Source organism: Rhipicephalus sanguineus, chromosome 2 (genome assembly GCF_013339695.2).
Source record: "Rhipicephalus sanguineus isolate Rsan-2018 chromosome 2, BIME_Rsan_1.4, whole genome shotgun sequence".
NCBI classification, from domain to species: domain Eukaryota; kingdom Metazoa; phylum Arthropoda; class Arachnida; order Ixodida; family Ixodidae; genus Rhipicephalus; species Rhipicephalus sanguineus.
This window is the reverse complement of record NC_051177.1, coordinates 147399356-147420324: the sequence shown is the minus strand read 5'-3', so window position 1 is coordinate 147420324 and position 20969 is coordinate 147399356. Positions and strand designations below refer to the sequence as shown.

Genomic DNA, 20969 nt, shown 5'->3' with positions numbered 1-20969 from the left:
AGCTTCACTTAAGCCATATTACCGCTGTGCCTTGGACCTGCATTTCTTTCAGTTTCACGCATGATGTGTGAAGAGGAATTCGTCGGTGCGGGGCTCAGATAACTAGCCTGCGATAACTAGCACAAAGAAGCTTTATTGCCGCAAAGTGTTCAAACAGCCTTCCGAAATGTGCCATGCAGAGAGCAAATAAGGAAAACAAAAACAGTTGTGATGCAAGTTTTACATGGGCACTTGGCTCTGATATCAAGTAAGACACAGGCTACTGAGAACCTGAGACGCAACGACAGCCGCATCTCACGTTCATCAAAATTTATTTGTTTCACACTGCTAAAAATACCTTTCTTTTTTTCATACTGCCGTGATATTAGAACATTCTTCCAGCACTTTCTGTGTTAAAATTAACCTTTTGGCAACTACGCTTTGCATAAAAGGTCGAATTTCCATTTGACGAAGATTCAAGATATTGATGCAATTTGCCCATTTTACTGACTTCGTTATATCAAAGCTTAACTGCACATACCATACAGACATGTGTAAGCGCCACACCTCAACTTGGCAGCCCATAATTCAGGAAGAAATATACGGTAAAAGCTTGTTAATTAGAATTTCACGGCGAATACAGAATTATTGAAAGTATCAAGAAAACAATAAACAAGTGTCTATTACATCAATGTATTTTAATTTTCTTGATGAATAGCTCAATCCAGTATACTTATTTTGCACAACAGCAGTGTAAACGCCCCAAGTTACATCATTTAAGACTTCAATCACAATGTGACCGCGGCTCAAGACCCTCATGTCTTAAGCCGAAACGTACTCTGAACCCATCCCTTATTATGCACTACCACCACCAACACCACCATGCGTACGTGGCGATAATCTTTTCACTGGAAAGATAGCCAGCAACTGATCATCCGTCCATCACAATGCAGCATGCAAGTTGTGTGCCAGCATGCGGATCACTGCTGAAGCTCTTCATCTTCAACAGCTTCCACAATGTTTGAGTTTTATGACATTGCGTGCACTTTGCCCGAAGTCGAAGCAAAGCTAGTCAGTGCCGCATCAGCCGTGGCCGCTGAAGACACGATCATAGTGTCCATGCTGTTCTGAAGGCACGCGTGTGGCCTACGCCCAGAGTTGAAACGAGACTGCTGAGCTTCGCATTTGCTGCTGAACAAACCTGGCTCACTAATGCACAATCATGGATGGCTACTATGCAGTTTTGAAGGCACGCGGCGAAAACTAAACTATTGCTTGTCACAGCTTTGACCCCAGTCGCTATCAATGCGATCATGGATAGTGCTCATGCAGTTCGTGTGCGCTGAAGCCTTCGTCGCCAACAACGTGATTGTAGTAAGATTGCGGATGGCGACCACGCCATTCTGAAGGCCCATGGCCATTTCGGTTGTTCGCGAATGCCGTTTTCGCTCCTTTGCATCGCACATTTGCAGCGCTTCATGCTTGGCGTGCTCCGAGGATTGTCCGAATTCACCAGGTTGTGGTCAAATATGACCAAATGAACGACAGTTTGACACCAATAAACAATACATATGCTTGCCAGGACCAGATAACATGTATGAATTATCCGATTTTCCAAATTAATGGGGGCCAGATTAATTAGCTTTTACTGCACAACCAAGAAAAAAAAAACACACTCCAACTGATTGGTTCTGAGAAACGACATACAGTAATACCTCATTAATTGAAGCCCTCTGAATGTGAGTGAAACATTTGTTAGATTGACAATCATTCTCTCTCTCTGTGTGTGTGTGTGCGTGTGTGTGTGTGTGTGTGCGTGCGTGCGTGTGCGTGTGTGTGTGTGTGTGTGACCGTGTTTTGGGTGCCATCAGCCCTATATAACACAACTTCACATCCATGAAACAGAAACAGGGAATCTCTTTACTATAAGCAGACATTTTTGCTGGTGTGGCCATGGGACCGCTGGAGTGCTGCTTTGAGTATGCTATGTATAGGGATGAGAAAATGAGGTCGAAAAGCTCCAGAAGCAGAAAGAAATCAAAATAAGATGGGCAATAGACTCGATCAAGATTTTTGAACGTGGGACAATGGTGAAAAACCCGCAACTTTCTATATTGTGAAGTGAACCCTTGTAAAAAGCTATCCAAGAACACCAATTCATAAATGATAATGGAACTATAAATCCAAGGCGTGCCAGTGTTTATGATCAAGAGCCACTTACAGATGGATACAACTCTAGAAGGCACCAGCATTTCCTCATCAAAGGCGTGCACTCTAGACTGATGTCATTAGCCACACGGCCAACGACTCTCCGTCCAGCTCACGAGCAGGACTATTTCTTTAGTCACGGAGGCAATCGGCTTTCACACTTCGATCACCTAGGCAAGGCCTCTCCTGCCTTCTTAGATTGTATCCAACTATAGCATGCATGCACCCTTTCACTAAATGCACTGGCAACAGCAAACACACCTTGAGGGCTTCAATTTCCTCTGCCAGGCGTTGGCATTCCTCCCTCCGCTCAGCGAGCTCGGCAAGCAAGGGCTCGAGCTCGGCCTCGGGTACCAAGCTCTGACCAATCGTGGAGGCGAGAGGGGGTGGAGCCACGGATGGGCTGGCCATGCCCACAAGCAGCGAAGGCTGGTCCTGGGAAGGGGCCAGTGGCGGGTGACGAGGGCTGGCTGTGGCCGCTCCCGACCCCATCCCACCACCAACAACACCCGGGTGGTGTGATGCCATCTGGCTCGACTCGGACGTCAGGCTCGAGCTGTCCTCGTCCGACGCATACTTGTTGCTGCAGCCAACAAGTGCCATCCACCACAAGGCATTAGCCATGACAAATGAGTGACACTAAAGGTACACTAAGGACAATGACGAATTCAGTTGCATCAGTAAATTAAACTACCCTTCCATAAAACCAAGAACATCTCGCTTACCACAATTACATGTGTGGTAAGCTAGAAAACATTCTAAACAGGCACTAACACCACAAAGTACAGCCGTGACATCACAGACCGTGACGGCACCCGCTAGTGCTTACAAAAGTGCTTACAAACACTGTGTTCAAAGAAGCCGGAGAGAGCACATGGCAAATTTAAGCAAGTTTTATTGAGATCATGTGGCCAACACACAAAGAAAATGCTGAAATCAATGACGTCACGCCAACATTCAGGCGGTGGGGAGGTTAGGGCGTAAAATTCAAAAATAAAACTGTGATCTCCATTTTCTCCTCTAATCATGAACCTATCATCACGAATTGAATGGTAACAGGGTTCTCATAGAACAATTAATAAGTCTGAAATGATTAAGTGTCTCACTTAAATGTCTTATCGCTAGTAGCTGTGAAAAATTAAGGTAAGGATACTTACAGGACAACAGTGATCGCAATGTGCACTGCTTGCTGTGCAGTTAAAGTGGAACGGCAGCCCACAGTTAAAGTACATGCGTGTCGCCTCAAAAGGCCAATAACTTCCAAGCCTTTGTGACATCAACAGGCTAAAAAAAATTGATTGAAATGATAATCTTTCGGTCAACTATTGGGTTTAATGTCTCAAATTAACAGTGTGGTTATGAGAGGCAGTGCATTAGGGTTCCAGATCTCTGCACATTTACTGTCACCCTTTGTTTATTTTCATGTGGTAACAATTGTCTGTAAGTGTTTCTGCATTCACCCCATTGAAATGTGTCCGCAAAGTCCTGAAATAGAACTTTCGGCCTTGTGCATGATGGTTAATGCCACTGCAACACATATGCACAAGAAATGTGGGCACTCTTTATTCAACATGCGCCGATGGCAGAGCGCATGCAAATCTTGGCAATAAAAGTGGTACAAAAGTATTAAGAAAAAGTCTAGGTTGCAAAAAAAAAAACGAAGAAAAAAAACACTGACCAAAATTTCTGGGCGATTGCAAATGATCTTAGTGACCACAATAAATCAGCTGCAAGTCAGTCAGCAAAAGCAGAAATGGTAACATACTTAGCGAAGTGAGAGGTAGATGGCAATAAACATCACAGCGTACGTCCTACTATGCGCGCAAACCAGCGTTACCAGTAATTTATCCAGTTCCATTTTGTGGATTTCTATGGAGCTAAGTTTTGGTTCATTAAATCAATGAAATGGTCGATGAAGGTGAGACAACAGCCCTTACTCAGTTGAAGAATGCGCCACAGATGCCAGGCCTGACAGTCCACCCTTGATGTTGCCAACCACTCCACTGGCAGGCCATGCAAGAAACAAGTACAAAGAAATAAAGTTAATCACCACACTGTGAATTGAGGCACCTGACAAGTTAAAGGGGCCCTGCAACACTTTTCCAGCACGGCCAGAAAACACCACCAATCGGTAGTCGAGGCTCCTGAGAACACGCGGGCCAAACATCATAGCTCAGCATGCCGCCTTGAACTTACAATTAATTCTCAAAGTCAGCTAGAAACCGCTCGCTCTTCTCTCAACAAATGATGCCATAAACCTAAATGACCGCACTGCGCCATAAACCCAATGTCCACGGCCGTTGGCTGGTTTGAGCATCGTGAGCTGCATAGTTAGTTACCCCGGCCCGCCACGAGATGGCGTCACGTGTCTGCGCGCGCTCTCGATCACATTGACAGTAAGCCGCGCGTTCGAAGAAAAGAAAAAAAGAGATAGCTGCTTAAGGTCATGACGCGCACTGATGAATGGACGTAGCTTCTTGCCCCTTTATCATACCCCCACTCCTGCGTAGCTTTCAGCGCGCTCGCTAGTACGAAAGGAAAGTGCTTAAAGCGTGCGACAAATCTCTGCAACTTCGCTCGTACTTAATGGATTCTAAAAATGTTTGCGGCAGTCAATTCGTGAGGTGATAAACTCCTTTAACGAAGCCATTTGATGATTACTTGGAAAAGTGTTGCAGGACCTCTTTAAAGACATACTGTGGGCATTTACACAGACTTCATATCCCTCATCTGTCACTCAATAGTACACAAGTAGAGTCACTGCATTATATGATGATAAAAAAAGGAAAAAATAAAAAAGAATCATTGGTATACTCGATACATCAGCAGTCCCACAATAAAAGTTTAATATACGAAGAAGTATAGCCCCACTCATTACAGTCGATGACTCTGGTAGCATAGCTCAACACATTTCAAAGTGAAAGTGAGCCCTGTTACAAGAGGCACTGATGTAAGGGAAAATTTGGTATAATAGACATCCTTCACCTACATGATCGGCCACCCTATCCCTCCCATTAATTGTATCTCCTTCGTAACAAACACTGGATGTTTGTCGCGGCATGCTTCTTCCTTCTCTTTTTTCTCCTCCATGTACAGTGAGCACAAATTAGGCCGACGATGATTATATCAGTGATTCTACTGTATATTTATATATGCTGCACTGTAAGCGATAGGTTCAACGCATACGTTAAAGGGCCCCTAAACCACCCCCGATAATTTTGTAACATTTCAAGTAGACACGCGCATCGAGTTCAGAAGGCAGTCACGATAAACAATGCCAAACGCAGCAGTGCTACGAGTTGCGGGCGCCCCAGCAACTCCAAGAAACAATCCCTTCTCCTCTACAGCTGTTTTGGCAATCCTCAGCTGCTCAGCGTTCGCCGTGACATCAACATTCTCGTCTGCTCAATCCACAATACCTGTTTGTCTGTTTGCAGGTATGTGCGCTCACCACTCTCCCTCCTTGCACGTTGAGGAAGAGCACTCAGACAGGAGGAGAGACAAGCCGACGAACGGAGCATAGCGAAGGAAAGAGCGAAATGAGCAAGGGCCTCTTTTGCATCATCGAACGCGTGTAACTCTGCTATTACGGCACGATTTCGAAAAATTCTCACGGCTACGTGTTTGTTTTAGACTCGTGCACAGCTGCAACACCACAACTGAATTTCGACCTCTGGGTGGTTTAGGGGCCCTTGAAGAACTAAGAACTAGATACATATGAAGCATAGGCTATGTCTTAGTTCCTTTACATCTTTATTGAAAGTATCGCTTGCAGAACACTGTTCCATCACATCAAAGAACTGACCAGCCAGCCACCACACATTAGTGGATTTTTGGCTTCGCACGTAAGTTCTAACCCCTGTGAGTCTAACAGTGAGAACTCGCAAAGTACAAAGAAAGGAAGACACAACACAAGCACGGCACAAACACAAACTGTTTATACATACGCATCCATGGCAACTTGCTCAGTTAGCTATCGTATTTACACGATTGTAAGTCGACTCGAATGTAGGCCGACACCCCTAAAATTGCACACAAAAAAAAAGAAAAGCGCGAGCGCATTTCGCAAAGGAAACTTATTTACGATGTCGCTGAAGAAAAACTCGAATTCCAGCATGCAACGGTGGCTTCAAGGCAGTGCTCTAAAGCCATGCAGAAAAGCTAGCTTTGCGGCAATACGCGGGGATCATCTTGAGAAAATTTTCCGCAAATCGTTCCGTAGATAGAGCCGGAACATAAACATAATGTCATAATCATGCCAAAGCGTGCCTGATTTCTCGTTTGTTTCAGTTTCAGTTGTAAGTCAACCCTCCAGCGTCGACCTACTATCATGTAAATACGGTACGTTTCGGTAAGGTTTGTAAGACTGAAGAAAGGCTGATGACCGTAAGGCTACAAAATATAACTAGGGCTGCTAGCCGCGAAGTCGTACGACGACCTGTCATCTCACCTGATGCCTTGCCCTACATTCTGCAGGACATCTCGCGGCTGCCAGGAGGAAGACGCCGTGGCACCGTGAGTCTCCAGCTCACGTTTGCGCCTGATGTATCCCTCCAGCTTCCGTTGTAGCTGGGAGATGGACTGGGCACATTTCTGGTTCTTCTTCTCAAAGACACTCTTGATGCGCTGCATCTGCTGACGGTCCGCGTTTGCTGCCAGCTTCAGGTACTCGTTCACATTGTCTGCGCAAACACGCAACTGGTCCTGAGGCTACAATTACACGGTACACCGATCAATTAAAGATGAATTAAACTCTGAAGTTTTACGTGTCGAGACCAACTGAACTTGCAACCTCGCACTCAGCAACACAATGGCATAAGTCTGTGAGCTATGATGGCGGGCCTCTCTGTTCTGCGGCAGCAAGGGCATCACTCTACAATGCATAAATTGAAATCCACAAACTACTAAACCAAAATCTTTGCAAGGCCCGTCCAGGTGCTATATAATGCAAGCACTTTCTAACATCGAGTGCAACATCCTTACACCGTAGAAGTCATTATCATGATTACAACTTGTACAAATCCTCACTGTGCCAATGCCTGAACTCTATGACCTCACTCTTGTGACCGTGACTGTCACAATGTGACGTATCCTAGGTTATTAAATCTCCTTTTGCTGGCACTCTAACTGCACTGCCTTTTCTGCATCGTATCGGAGACTCGACGAACCAACCGTAGTGGACTCTGTGCGTTTCAGAGCTGAGGAGCGTTGCGTCCTTTCCTGAGTGTCACTCATAGGGTAAGTGTCATGCAAGCCCATCTCCATAAAACTTGCACTGATCCACACCCGCTTAATCATGTTGTGCTCTTTAACATGCAACATGTTGTGCTCCTTAACATGCACCACTGAGCCGCAACACCAAATGGCAGGTCATGAACAGTAGTATAGGTGGGTTAAAGTGGGTGTTGCTTTCTTCGCAAATACCTTAGGGTGCAGGAAAGACTACAGACAAAGATGGTTGCACAAACACAAGCATTCGGCTGAGATAAATGTGCAGAAATCACAATTGCTGCAAAGCATCTGTGATGTGTCTGTCGCCTTCTTGCGTCTGGTCAGTGCTTGTGTTGTGGGCAACGTGACTTGTCTGCTGTCATTCCTGCGGCGTAGGTTCATCACGAAGCAGTCACGTACTATACTCGGTTACAACTTAGGAAAAAAAATGTCAGCTCTGCCCACAGCCATCCCTATCCCTCCCACAAGGAATTTGCATATGTCCTCAACCGATAGCGCTTACTCACTTTCATGACATAGAGCACTTCTCAAGAGTTTCAAATAGACAACTTTCCCACACAGGCCCATGTTTGCGTTGCCGGTTTTGGGACAGAAATTTGAACGTCCTGGTAAATTTGATCAAGGATTCTGACACCACAGCTCAGCCAAAACGTAATGTTTTAAGTAGTAACGATGAATCTTTAACTCTCAATAAGCGTAGTAATCAGATTAGCAGAGGCAAAGTACTTACAGTTCGAGCAAAAACCAGCTAGCACAGCTGTCTTTCACAGGTGAAGGGCAGGCACACCGCAGTTCGCGGAGCTGCCGTTTTTTGCTTAGGTTGTAACCAAGTATAATCTGAACCATCGGAACTGCTAAGAGACCAGGTTCCTCACCGTCGCGGGTCGTCTGCTCGGCCTTGATGAGCTCCCTAGTCCGTGCGATCTTGTGGCTGATGTGCTCCAAGGCTGCCCTGGTCCGGTGGAGGTCGGGTGTGTGGGCCAGTAGCGTGTCCACTTCGTCTGCACTGGATGCAGCCGCACCGCCTCCCGCTTCTGCCGCTGCTGCACCGCCATTGGCCAGCAGCGAGGCACTGGCCACTATTGCAGGCCCCACCCCCTCCTGGCAAAAGAACAGATGATACAGTGGACGCTTCAGCCAACACTGACTGGAGCCACTAGAAAGGTTTTCACGTGTACTATAAAAGGTAGGCACACACACACACAAAAAAAAAAACACAGACACAAAGGGAACGAAAGGTACACGACAAACCCCAATTTTTTCTTTTGTTCCTTATTGTTTCGAATAGGAGCCCCAAAGCCCTTTGCATGTGCTTGCTTTGGGTCAAGCAGGAATTAAGTTTTCGAATAGGGTCTGCGGCGCTTTGGAAACTCCCCCTATTCTAGGTCACTCTAGTCTTGGCCAAGAGTCGTCGCTTCAATGGTTGCCGTCATGTTTGTTTGACACAAAGCTTTTGGGGCAGGCTTTGGGACTCCCGCTACACGCAAAACCCAAACGCTGTGTGGGCCTTGCACATGCGCAGTGGCCTCGACGCTATTTCTTTGGGGCCCCTATTCGAAAAGTCCCTATTATCTATACATTTCCATTAAAGAAAAGCACTTTTTAATAAGAACAGCGATGTGGGCGAGTTGGTTTATATTCAAAGTGAAAAAAAACAGCGCGAAGCATAGAAGTACAGAAATATAGGTAAGAGAGGACCGGGGAAGCGAAAGAATGACAAACACGAGCACTGGGCATACAAACACGAGGCATTAATACAGAATTTTCCTACACTTTCCCTGGCTTCTTTGTCAATTTGCTCCATACAGCATTAAGAAACAAAAAATCAAGCTACTTGGCTGCCTTTGTTCTTGTTCCACAATGAGGGCCTTGACTATGGCAGCCTTGATGCCTCGAGAAATCATACAAGGATTTCTTGGCCAGCTACCTGTTGCCAACTCCGTGTACGACAGAACCCCTGCAATTGAATTTGTTGCCACAACGATAACCAGTGTGGTTAACACTAACGGGAATAATCTTGCGTGCACACACACAAATATCCAAGGAAGTTGGCTAGAGTAAAGCCGCTGTCAGTAACTTAAGGTTGCAGTGGCTATGAGACTGACTCCTGCCTACTTTGACCACCTGCTTGTGCAGCTGCTTTTCAATCACAGTGCAACCTTTTTCGCAAAAAAGCAGACGTTTTGTTCCTCTTGTGACCGATGCATTGTACATGGTGTCCTATAACCTATCCCAGGTTTTAGTTTTCAATGCTTCGCTCTCACACATTCACTCCCGCGAAATAAGTTACAAGTTGCTGCTGTGTACAGCCATTTGACATTTTCTGGCAGGAAGTGTGTGAGCGCATGTTTTACAGAGTCAGGATACATGCCGGTGCCTGTAGAAGCCACCAGACCATGCTTACGAGAAACACTTCGTGTGATAGGAAGTAGGAAAGATGCGTTTAATTTGACATGAAGGTCTCCAAGTCGGGGCATCCTAGGATTTTCCTATTACTTAAACTTGATGTCCCAGAGTGCCCCAACAAGGCAACACAGAAGCTATAATGATGACATATATATCCAGCCAAAAACGAAAAAACGCAGGAAACAGTGAAGGAGACAGGAAAGCGGCTGGCTTCTTCATCGTTTCCTGTGTTCGTCCATTTTTGGCTGAATATATATTTTCTAAATTCAACGCACCAACTAGCCCAACAATGCATTAGACTAGAACACCCAAGCTATCATGACGTACACTTATTGGTAAAGAAGAAATTTTACATCGTGATATCACTGTAGTTGAGACACTGCAGCTGATAATCAAACCTGTGACCTTACCCTTAAGATCACTTCATCATAACCAATGAAGAATCATGATGGGTGCCCAGTATCTAGAAAGGGAATAATAAGCACCAACATGCAGAGGCTCACAGCTCCAAAACAGTGCAACAGGGAATATTTATGTTCACATGCAAAATTGTGCACATGAATGACAAAGAAGCTTGGTGCCACTCGTCCACACGATATCCTTACGTAGAGTGCCTGCAAATGATGTCAGCCTGCTAGATGAAAAATTGCTAGCAAAACATAATCGCTTGTAGCTCCAACAAGCACCAGGGAGTTATGTACAGTGCTGGGCAGTATCGAAGATACATGTATCTTCGATACTATCTTAGATACTTTTCGGGTATCTTGTATCTGTATCGCGATACGTCTCGCAAAACAAGTATCTGTATCTGTATTTCCGATACGTTGAAGAATGTATCGTGTATCTTAAGATACAAGATACTGCGACCGCACCACCACCGTGCGAAGCAATAAACTTTGGCTGAGCTCGAGCTTCTCAAGCTGATACTGCTGCTACTAAGTCACCGGAATGAAACTAAAGGCAGTGACATTATTTTATCTTTCCGCAAGAGGTTTCCAGCGAGGATAGGCGATAAGCTCTGAGCGTCCCTATATATTGGTTGAGCAGAGTTACGAGGTGGCGCTCGCGTCGTCTCGACAGACAAGCGCGCGAACGTCTGCGCCCAGCCGAACTTTTGTTTAATCGTTTTTTTTTTAGTTTTGTCAGTTCCATGACACTTGGCACTTAGCCACTCTCCTGTGCCGCGTCTTTCAATGCGTGCGGCGTCATTCGCACACATGCTGATGCCACTGTAATGTCATTATCGAAGTTCCTCTTGTGTGAGCCTTCGTTACGAAGTCTGAAGAATGCAAAAATGGTGGGTTGCTTTGCCTCTCGTGGCTTTCACACTTAGGCGATTTGAAGGATCTCGTGAATGTAGAGAGAGAGAGAGAGAGAGAGAGAATAAGGATGAAAGAAAGGCAGGGAGGTTAACCAGGGCTGAGCCCGGTAGGCTACCCTGCACTGGGGAAAGGGGGAGGGGGAATAAAACTTAGAGAGAGGGGGAGAGAAAAGTCACTGTTGCCGTCGACGTAACGGTAGTTCTGCGCTTGACATCACAGGTGGTGAGTCAGTCCCGTGGCTGAAACTAGAGCAGCGCATTCGTTGCTTTATGTAACTTGTATGTGTGGTCATATGCAACCAAAATCTTGTCGACGGTGAAGTCATGGTGGTGCTGCTAGTGTTCTCAAGCAACAGACTTCTGAAGGCTTGCGAGAACTGGAGTGATTGTGTCCAGCAGTTGCAACAGCTTAGCACCAACGGTAGCGATCCTGGATTTAACAGAACAAGCATTCACCTAACAGGCGCTATCTTGGCTTACGTCTGTTTTTCTTTTATTCAAAGAGTTTTTAAAATCATAATTTCATTGTTAGCAGAAGTTATTTCTTAGCTGTCCTTCTTTTCTATCCCGTACATTACCTACGTCTCTATAATGTTTTTTTTTTTTCTGCCGGTCTGCTTACTGCAATATGCCTTTAACGCGTGCTGCCAATGTAAGCTCTCTGCTTTATTCCTAGTTTTAACTGTCTGCGTCATTTCTGCCGCTGTTCTTCTTCAAGTGGAATATAAGTTTATATACTTATATTCCACTTGAATTTACTGTTATCTAAAGGTGATGTTGAGAACAAATATATAATAATGTGGGCGCGCCTGGAGTATACAGTAACGATAACTCTGCTTATTGCTAACTAAATTAGGAAATTTGAGTTTGCATTACAATAACGTAAATTATTAGAAGCCATCTTAAATACGTTGGCAAATATATGCGAGAAACACTGTTATGCCATATGCTCCGTTTTTCTCATGAGCGTCCCAAAGAGTCGTTTTGCGCCATTTTCCATAGGCACTGAATTTAATTATCGTAGCTATTAGGGGTTACCCGCCGCGATGGTCCAGTGCTTATGGCGCTTGACTGCTGTCCCGAAGGTCACGGTAGCCGGATTTCGATGGAGGGAAAATGGTAGAGGCCCGTGTGCTTATATGTAGGTTTTAGAACCCCAGGTGGTCAACATTTCCGGAGCCCTCCATACAGCGTCTCTCATAATCATATCGTGGTTTTTCGACGTAAAACGCAACAACTATTAGCTCTTAGGGGTATCTCCTGTATTGTGTTTCTCTACTTATTCGCTGTGTTTGATCCGGAACCACTTTTCTATTTTACTTAGATATATTTGTTTTCGTTGTTTAGGCTTCCCTGAATCCTTTTACTGTTGCTAATCGCCAGGTAATCGGATGTATAAGTGTCAATAATGCGAATAGCGGCGGTGTCCTGCAGCGCTTTGCGCAACTGTACAATGCGTCTGAAACGTTTCTGGGTTGCACATGTTCGTGGTGACGTACACCTGTCCGATGATCCGTTATTGCGAAAACTGTAATATGTTTACCGGCAAGGTAGAACTCCACAGCGGTATTTGCACCATCGTGCGGGGGCTTCTTATAGAAGTTCATATGGCTACTTGGCAACCCGCTTTCTGGTCAGCAAGCAGAGCAGCGACTAGCTCCCATCAGTTACAAAAGCTACAAGCAAGAACCGCTATCAGCGAAATGTATAAAGAGCTGTCATGTTAAGCGGCTAAAACAACACCAATAAGTTGTTTCGGAATGAAACTGACATACCTTCAATAATTACAAAGCTTTTGATACACTAAGAGAGTTTTCATTCAAATGAAGCACAATTGGTCGCACTTTTCAAGCGAACAATTGTGTGCATAGGCGTTTAATGCTGCATTGTATATATATACATATATATCAACAAATTTGAGAATGTATCGAAGTATCTTAAGATACAATTGGAATGTATCGTATCGGATACAATCAGTGTTGCAGTATCTTGTATCTGTATCCCAAATACTTCTCGTCTGAGTATCTTGTATCGTATCGCGATACAATTTCAAAGTATCTTTGCCCAGCCCTGGTTATGTACAGTACTTGCGCAGTGAAACAGGACAATTTAGGGCTAAGTAACGCACATACTTTCATTTCCACCAACTTCAGTTCGGGTCGTATCGGTGTAGTTTCGACTCGAACACGTAGATCAGAGCCAACATTATCTTTAGAGACCAGATTCGTCGCACCATGACGTGGTTATCTCGAGCAATTGCGCATACCAGTCGTAATAACAAAAATTTCATGCCGCGTCTGAATCCACGAGTTCTGTACATGTATATGCAACAAGGACATTTAGTGCTACTAGCTTACCGAACAATTTTACGTGGAGTACCCATGAACATCTCTGCATAGAGGGAGTCGCTTCACTCCGATGAGTCAAAATGCCACCATGATTTATCATATGACTGCAGCACCTTTGACCGTTCCATAAAATATGTTTCGCTAATATAAATAAATATGTTACCAGAAATAGGTTACCTCCCAGCCACTTGTCATCTCACACTCATCCTGTGTTGCTCTCGCAGTTAGGGACCCCCAACTTTCATACGACGTTGGTTTGGAGAGAGCCCAAATTCTATCAGAGCTCTCCACAAACAAACAAACAAACATCAGATAAGGGTTGTAGTGCGACGGTGTAAAAGCAACATGCACTTTTATGTCTTCATTCCCAAAACGAGTCACAACCCAAATCACCTTCCCATCTCTGTTGTCAGCAGGCATCACGGATTACGACACATTCAAGCCTGCTGCCTGTGATTTTAAGAGCTGCATAATTAGCCTTGCTCTTTTTATATTTTTTTTTCCACTCCTTTCTGCGATGCCTGTACATCGCTGAGTGTAAAATAAATGAAAAGACATAATGAACCAGACATACATTTATAAGCAAGAAGTTTGTATATGTGGGCCTATACCATATCCCAGTGATAATCGATGACAGAATACTCGCGGCATGTTCCGTACAACAGTGTACCGTATGGTACGTGTGCTTATCACGTAAGCCGCTTGGCCACTTTTAGCACAAAGATAACCACAATGCGTTAGAGCTTCTGTTGAACAATGCAGCTTGAGACGCTTGCAGCAATGGCTCCTGCTTACTTGATCCACTGTCTCCTAATCTGAGACACCAAGCGGAATTGAAATTGCGACTGCAAGCTATGCAATCATCCCAAATTTTCACCTTACAAAACAATCAAAGTAATCACAGATGCTTGCATGTGCACAAGAGAAAGAGAAGGCAAAGAAGACCAATCTAGCTTAGGCTTTATGATTTTAGTCGAGGCATTGCTCCCAGAAGGGAAGAAAAAAAAAATAAACAAGCTGGCTCTACATGTCAAGTCATACATGTCAGGACTGATGGAGGTGACACACCTGCAAATGAAATGTTGTGCCTGAACTCTTGACAACCTCGTTAACGAGACTAAAGCTATCTGAAGTGTAAAGCCCATGCCCAATAGTGACCTGAATGTAGGGCAGATTACATATCACAGTGACTGCGACTAGAAGAATCTGGTAAGGGTTAAGGACCATCTCAAACATGTGAGGAAATATCGAGGGAGGAGGTAGAGGAGTAAAAAGAACAAAGCTGACCCTTTCCCAGTGCTATTCAATGCGGTTTTAAGCCTGTAAGGAAACACTAAGCCAAAACAAAAAACCAATATAGACCTCAATGAAAATGTATTGGTGGATTACTTGGGTGGTCATAAAGGTTTGATTATAAATAGGAGACATTAGAGTACATTCTTTTTCTTTTTGTCAGTCATGCAACTGATGCAAGTGATACGATGCAACAACGTTTCCATATAGTAATCGCAATTGTCCTGCTATTCGTAGTGATTTGGGCCAATTTCACGAAACAATGTTTTTGAGAGATGGCATGTTAGGTTTCATGTAGCTAATCTTCTGAAATCAAAAGAGACAGCCCCTACAAGGTGAGAATGACTGAACTAATTTTAAGCAGGCAATCTCAAGATCTATGACATAACAGGAACATGGTGCAGCAAACCTTGTGGCACTGCACCCCCCACCCAACCATGCTCGGCACCATTTCCAGCAAGTCAAGTCCCTTAACCAAGTAGATAGACATGTTTGGCATCTACCCCCCCCCCCCACTCTCCCCCTCCGAATTTTTTTCATTTTGTATGCGTCTATATGTGTGTGCACACACAAACACATGCACAAACATACATAAATGAAGGTCGTACCTCCCCCCCCACAAAAAAAAAACCTTTTCTGGCTGTGCCAGAGGGCCTACGTCAGTTTTTAATAGGTAAAAACATAGTACATTGTCCTTTAAGAAAACCAGAGACATAACTTGCCAATGTTTCGGGAAATTTTGTTAAGCCATTGTGGGCAAAATGCAAATGCAGACTTTGGCGGGAACTTGAAAAATGAAACTTTGACCTTCATTTTCTATTTTAATAAAGAAGGCGTAATGTCGTAATTAATGACAATAAAGTGCTCAAAGAACAATTTAAACAATGAAGAAATCTAAACTGATTATTGTTTTACCTAGCTTTTATTTAAAGGACGCTTAAAAAATCCTGCACCGGGCTAAATTCGGTCAATCACTCCTGTGAAATACAGAATAGGTATTGAAGTAATGACAGGAAATATGATGGTGGCCTGTGAAGTTTATTTTAAATTCTTGCTTTTTTTTCCACAGAAACATACACATACTCTAACACAACCAAATCAAGCAGAGTGCAATTATCTGATGTCGAGCAAATAAGTGTCAAATGTAATCAAAGTTTGGAAAGTATGCTACACTTTGAGGATAAAAGAAGCCCAGCTTACACACTAATGCCCATGGGTCAAATACTTTCACAACATTACAAGACTCGAGAACCAACTCCTTGCTAACCTGAGGTTTAAAGCTAGCTCAAAATATAAAAACAAAGTGCAGCTCTGAAGATATTATTCAAGCTTACCAAATAAATCTGTCGTGCTTCCATGATGCACGTGAGAGCAACGGCAGAAAGCCAACCACACACTTGCAGCCACTAATCCGCAACTAAACGCTCCACATTTTTGTTGCTAGTTCTAGCAGTGACCAGCTACGAGGCATTCCCAGCTGTTCTGTCAATCATTCCCCAAAAGCCAGGCTACGTGAGAACCAAGGGACTGTGACAGCTTTGGGCTAGCTTATCATAACAGCCCACTTTCGAAAACAAGCTCTAAACATTTAGATTGCTTAGGATAGGCCAGGCAGACCTCTAAGGGCAGCATGCGGCAGCAATTTAAAAAAAACTAATAATAAAACTTTAGTCGAATGTTTCCACTGAAAGAAGTTTACTGCTGAAACTGTCTCACATTTAGTATCTTTTTTTTTTTTTTTGTACACACAAGCCATCTCTGTTTGACTACCTGTGCCAACTGACACCTTCAATTACAACCCTTGGAAATAAAAAAACAATATGTGTTACGTAAATGTATTCAACAGAGTTAAAATCTTTACGAATGCAACATAGCACAGATTTCAACACCCTGGAGGGCTCCAGATAAGATCATGCGCTTTGTGTTCAGTAATAAACACTTTCATGCAGAAACAGCCACCTAGTGCACAACAAAGTTCAAATTAGCTGCAGAACTGTTTCACTGACATCAGTCACAGTTTTCCCACCGTCCTGTTCCCACTACTTTTGTCCCATCTCTGTTTAATTTGTCTATGACACTTGCTTAATGAGCATGCTTCACAAATGGACACAGAACACATAGATTAATTGCAGAGAGCTGCACTGCAGTGTCAAGCCATCATTACTCTTTCACATGATGTGCTGTCAAGCAATTCGTGCAGAGCGACACAAAACTAGCTCGCCACGAAACTGAACTGCTAATCACAGACATTGCAAATTGTTGCGCCACCATACTATCACAGCTTTAATGTGTCCTGCAGCAAACATCAGAAATATGCATAAATGAGTAGGCAACACTGCGGAGGCTAGGCAAGTAGTGCCACTGCAGAAATCTCACCTTGTGAGTTTTGTGGTGCATTTCTGCAAAACATATCCTCCCTGTGTTTCCTTTCCATCTATTTCTCTCTCTCTCTTCTGCAAAACAACTATACTTTGTATACTGCACCTAAGACTCTTAAATGCGTTGTTACATCAAACAGTGCATTAATGGACACATTATTCCTTCCAGTATGCAACATATGTACTACGATTCAGAAGCCTTGACTGTTGGGCTGGTTGGTGCATCACTGTGAAGTCGGTGAGTGAAAAAAATAGTATAGGAAGACAACATTGTGGACAGGACTATCAGGCATGTGCGTGAGTTCTTTATCTATCAGTGCAGGTTGCACTGATAGATAAAGAACTGTGCTATTTTGCTAGGTGTCAGTATCTCCGAAACTGTCTTTTTACGTGTGACCTTTGTCTACGACGGAAAGTATGACTTTTAAGGGCTCGGTTTTTTTTTTTTTTTGTTAGACAAAATATTAATGAGAACTAACAGACAATAATGCCAAGGAAAGTATAGGGGGTGTTATTTGTTATTTTGGATATAAATGTGAAGAAAGTGAAGGGGACGAAAAGATGACTTGCCGCCGGCAGGGACCGAACCTGCCGCCGCAGCTCAGTGGTAGAGCATCGGATGCGTTATTCGAAGGTCGCAGGTTCGGTCCCTGTCGGCGGCAAGTTATCTTTTCGCCCACTTTACTTTCTTCACATTTATATCGCAATTATTACAAATAACACCCCCTATACTTTCCTTGGCATTACTGTCTGTTAGTTCTCATTAATACTTTGTCTATGACATCACACTCTGCTCCCTTAGAAATTTTTCAGTAAACACCAGTTGTAAGTGAGCGCCTGTCCGGTCCACAGCATTTCTTTCCTGTACTGTTTTATTTTTTTCGCTCGACGAATTCACAATGCGTACAAAATTTCTGTTGTAACTGCAAGATGTGTGCTGTGCTTGCTTGTTGCAGATATGAGTAACTTCCATCATTTCATAGTCTGAACTTAAATGTCTACAATGCAGTAAATAGCCATATTCTGAGACATAAAAGTATGAAATTTTGTGTGCGTCAACTTATGATACATGCCAATAGATTTTTTTGTGCATACGAGGCACTGATTCTCGGACATAACAGGGTTTGTGCAGAATATTTGATTAAAGATTCAATGCCAATGCAAGTATTTCAAGTATATTCTGAAGAGCAAAATCAAGAAGGGCTGACTTATTCAAGCATTTTATAAGTATTTTATGAATCTTCAAATTTCGTTCTTCGTAGCTGTGATACCTCTTTTTTCAAGCCACTGCCTATGCCTCCTCTTTCTATGACTGTCCTCGACAAACTGCCTGCCTCGTCTAATAAGAGTTGTGTCATCTTTCGCTTCGGCATCTTCACATAAATTTGTCGGCCAATTCTCTCAGACAGTTGAATGTTTTCTGGAGTTTGGACTTTTCTAGTAGTATTTCAAACTTCAAAACATGCCCACTCCTCGTTATTTCTTTGTAGATATTCCTTCATCCTTTTTCGCAAAACACTCACTGCATCAGTGCGATGCCTGCCACATTAAAATCTTCATCTCCTTTACAATTTGGCAATTAAGCAGCCGACCCCCGTTGTTTACAGCACCACAGGTAAGCCAATTAAAAATAAGAAATATTTTAAAATAAGGACAGCCGTACTCCTTCCAGGGCTATAATTCAAAAGGAATGCCAACAAAGATATGTTGATAACATAATGTTGAATGCCACCCAGCACTCGGCAAGCTTTACCTCGTCCAGTTCTTGCTTGCCAATAAGCCAAGTGCACAGGTAAGGGACAGTATTCTGATCCCTGTCAAATTCACCTTCCTGTCAGTTCTGATTGTTCAAGAGCGCTGCTACACCTTCGCTGATTGGCCTAAAATACCACCAACACAGGTCACCTCATCAGCACACTTTCTGCTTCTCACTATTGATTTGCGCCCCACCAACTCCCAATTGCATGCGGTTGCACACGAACAGGCGAACACTGCTTTTCAAGGAATTCAAAGGAGCGCATTCACTTTTGAAGAGTTTAGAGGGCACTCAAACTTTTTTTTTTGCTGCATTCCAGAATCTTCAAGGATTTCCAAGGACGAATACAAAAAATGAAATAAAGCCCCTCAAGCCTTTGTAGCATTGCTTGCGTACGATGAAATGGAGCGCAGCAATTGGTTAGACAATATTCTTATAGGCATCCGATCCGAGTATTTGTACGAATTCAGCGGGCACCCTACAATCTCGCTAAATGGAGTCATCTGCTCCCTCTTCTTTGTCTTCACGAGATCTCAGTCCCTCTTCTATTTTATAGCAGCTGAAGCTATATGTTAACTGCCATATTGCTGGTTCGTTTTGCGTTCAAATTTTTGCATAGAGGTAGCATTTCACGGTGGCTTCAGTGTACTAATACCATGTCTGCAGGCAGTATAATCGTCAGTTTCATCAACAACGAACTCGTGCGGACAGTTGTCTGCTGCTATTTATCAATTATACTACAACGGAATGCAGGAGCGACGAGACGTATCCTCAGTACAAACAAGGCATCCACTGTTGCCATGACGGATGGCACCATTGCTCAGTCACAGTGGAATCAAAGTCGAGTGGCAACCTGCTGCAGACACCATCCACTCATATTTACATTGACAAAGCCGGCAAATGATGCTTAGAAACATGGTGTAACACCTACTCAACTAGCAGTGGTTTCCCACATCCTTCGTTATTCTTGTGTGGAATGCCAAGTACAGAGAGCAGTACTCAACACTTCCTAATTTTTTTAACCCTGCCCATACTGCACTGAAGGTAAAGGAGTAAAGAGTTACTCGCAGGTCAATAATATAACTAAGAAACTAAGCCCAAGAAGCGTGCTCCTACAAAGTCGTGACATCGTGAACAACTCGAAAGATCATACGCTTAGGAGTGTAGTTACTCCACTAGTAACTTTTCTTGTGGTTAAAAGAGCACAGGACGGAAAGGAATGAGCATTGTGTCTGTCGTCCCCTTACGTCCTGCATTCTTTGGTGCACTCGAAAGGTTACTTCGGAAACAGTCTCTTTCATGCAACTAATGCCATTTGCACTGCTGGTGCGCCGATAAAAAAAAAAATGTCAAACCAAAGCCAGATACGACCAGAAATTCTGTGCTTGATCTAGAAGCAACAAAAAAAAATTAATGAAGAAAGGACAAGCAAATGAAAATTTGGCATGCCCCAAGTGCCTGCTGCTGCTACGTGTTAAGTACGAGGGAAAAAAAAAAATAACTTTGCTCGCTACCCATTCACACGCACAGCCTACCATCTGTCCAATGCCAAGAACGACTCGACCGGCTTCAGGCTCAGCTTGCCTTCAAAGCTCTCGTCGGAGGTGGCGAGAGCGGACCACTGGCTAGAAGAAGAGAGACAAGGCGCGCCAGACAACAATTTGGAGTGATGAAATGAAAGCGTTGGACGTTACCATCTCCTTACGACACAGGCAGAACGACATGACGAAACAACTTGAGTGCATTGCTAACAAGCAAACTCGGCTGTGCGATGACATAATGCAAATGCAGAGCAAAGCACACTACTGTTCTTTTCATTTTTTTTAGTAATTTATGTTCTCACTTTTCATATTAAGCAAAACTTACCTGAGCTAACCAAAACTGATCTATAAAAATTTAATTTTGAGGTTCTATGATTAAAGCTTGTTACCACAATAAAGTTGTTACCAACAAAGTATGAGTTGTAACCACAATTGAACCCCAATATTGATGCTACAGTTCATTGATCTATACTAATTAGCACTCTTTTATTGCCAAGTTACATTGGT

The 20969-nt window shown here is 43.6% G+C and overlaps 1 protein-coding gene across 5 annotated transcripts in view; it reads right to left on the bottom strand.

The window, feature by feature from the left end:
• The window catches only part of LOC119383784 (transmembrane and coiled-coil domains protein 2), a 67230-nt gene that overhangs the window by 33593 nt on the left and 12668 nt on the right, over window positions 1–20969 (bottom strand). For 4 of the 5 annotated variants that reach the window (XM_037652086.1, XM_037652083.2, XM_037652085.2 and 1 more), the window contains 4 exons: window positions 8295–8520; window positions 6638–6869; window positions 4125–4190; window positions 2449–2770 (listed from right to left, as the gene is read on the bottom strand). In XM_037652086.1, the coding sequence (XP_037508014.1) occupies window positions 2449–2770; window positions 4125–4190; window positions 6638–6869; window positions 8295–8520 (846 nt within the window). Of the gene's footprint in view, window positions 1–2448; window positions 2771–4124; window positions 4191–6637; window positions 6870–8294; window positions 8521–20456; window positions 20547–20969 lie in introns of all 5 variants that reach the window. The other variant, XM_037652087.2, reaches the window with a different exon arrangement.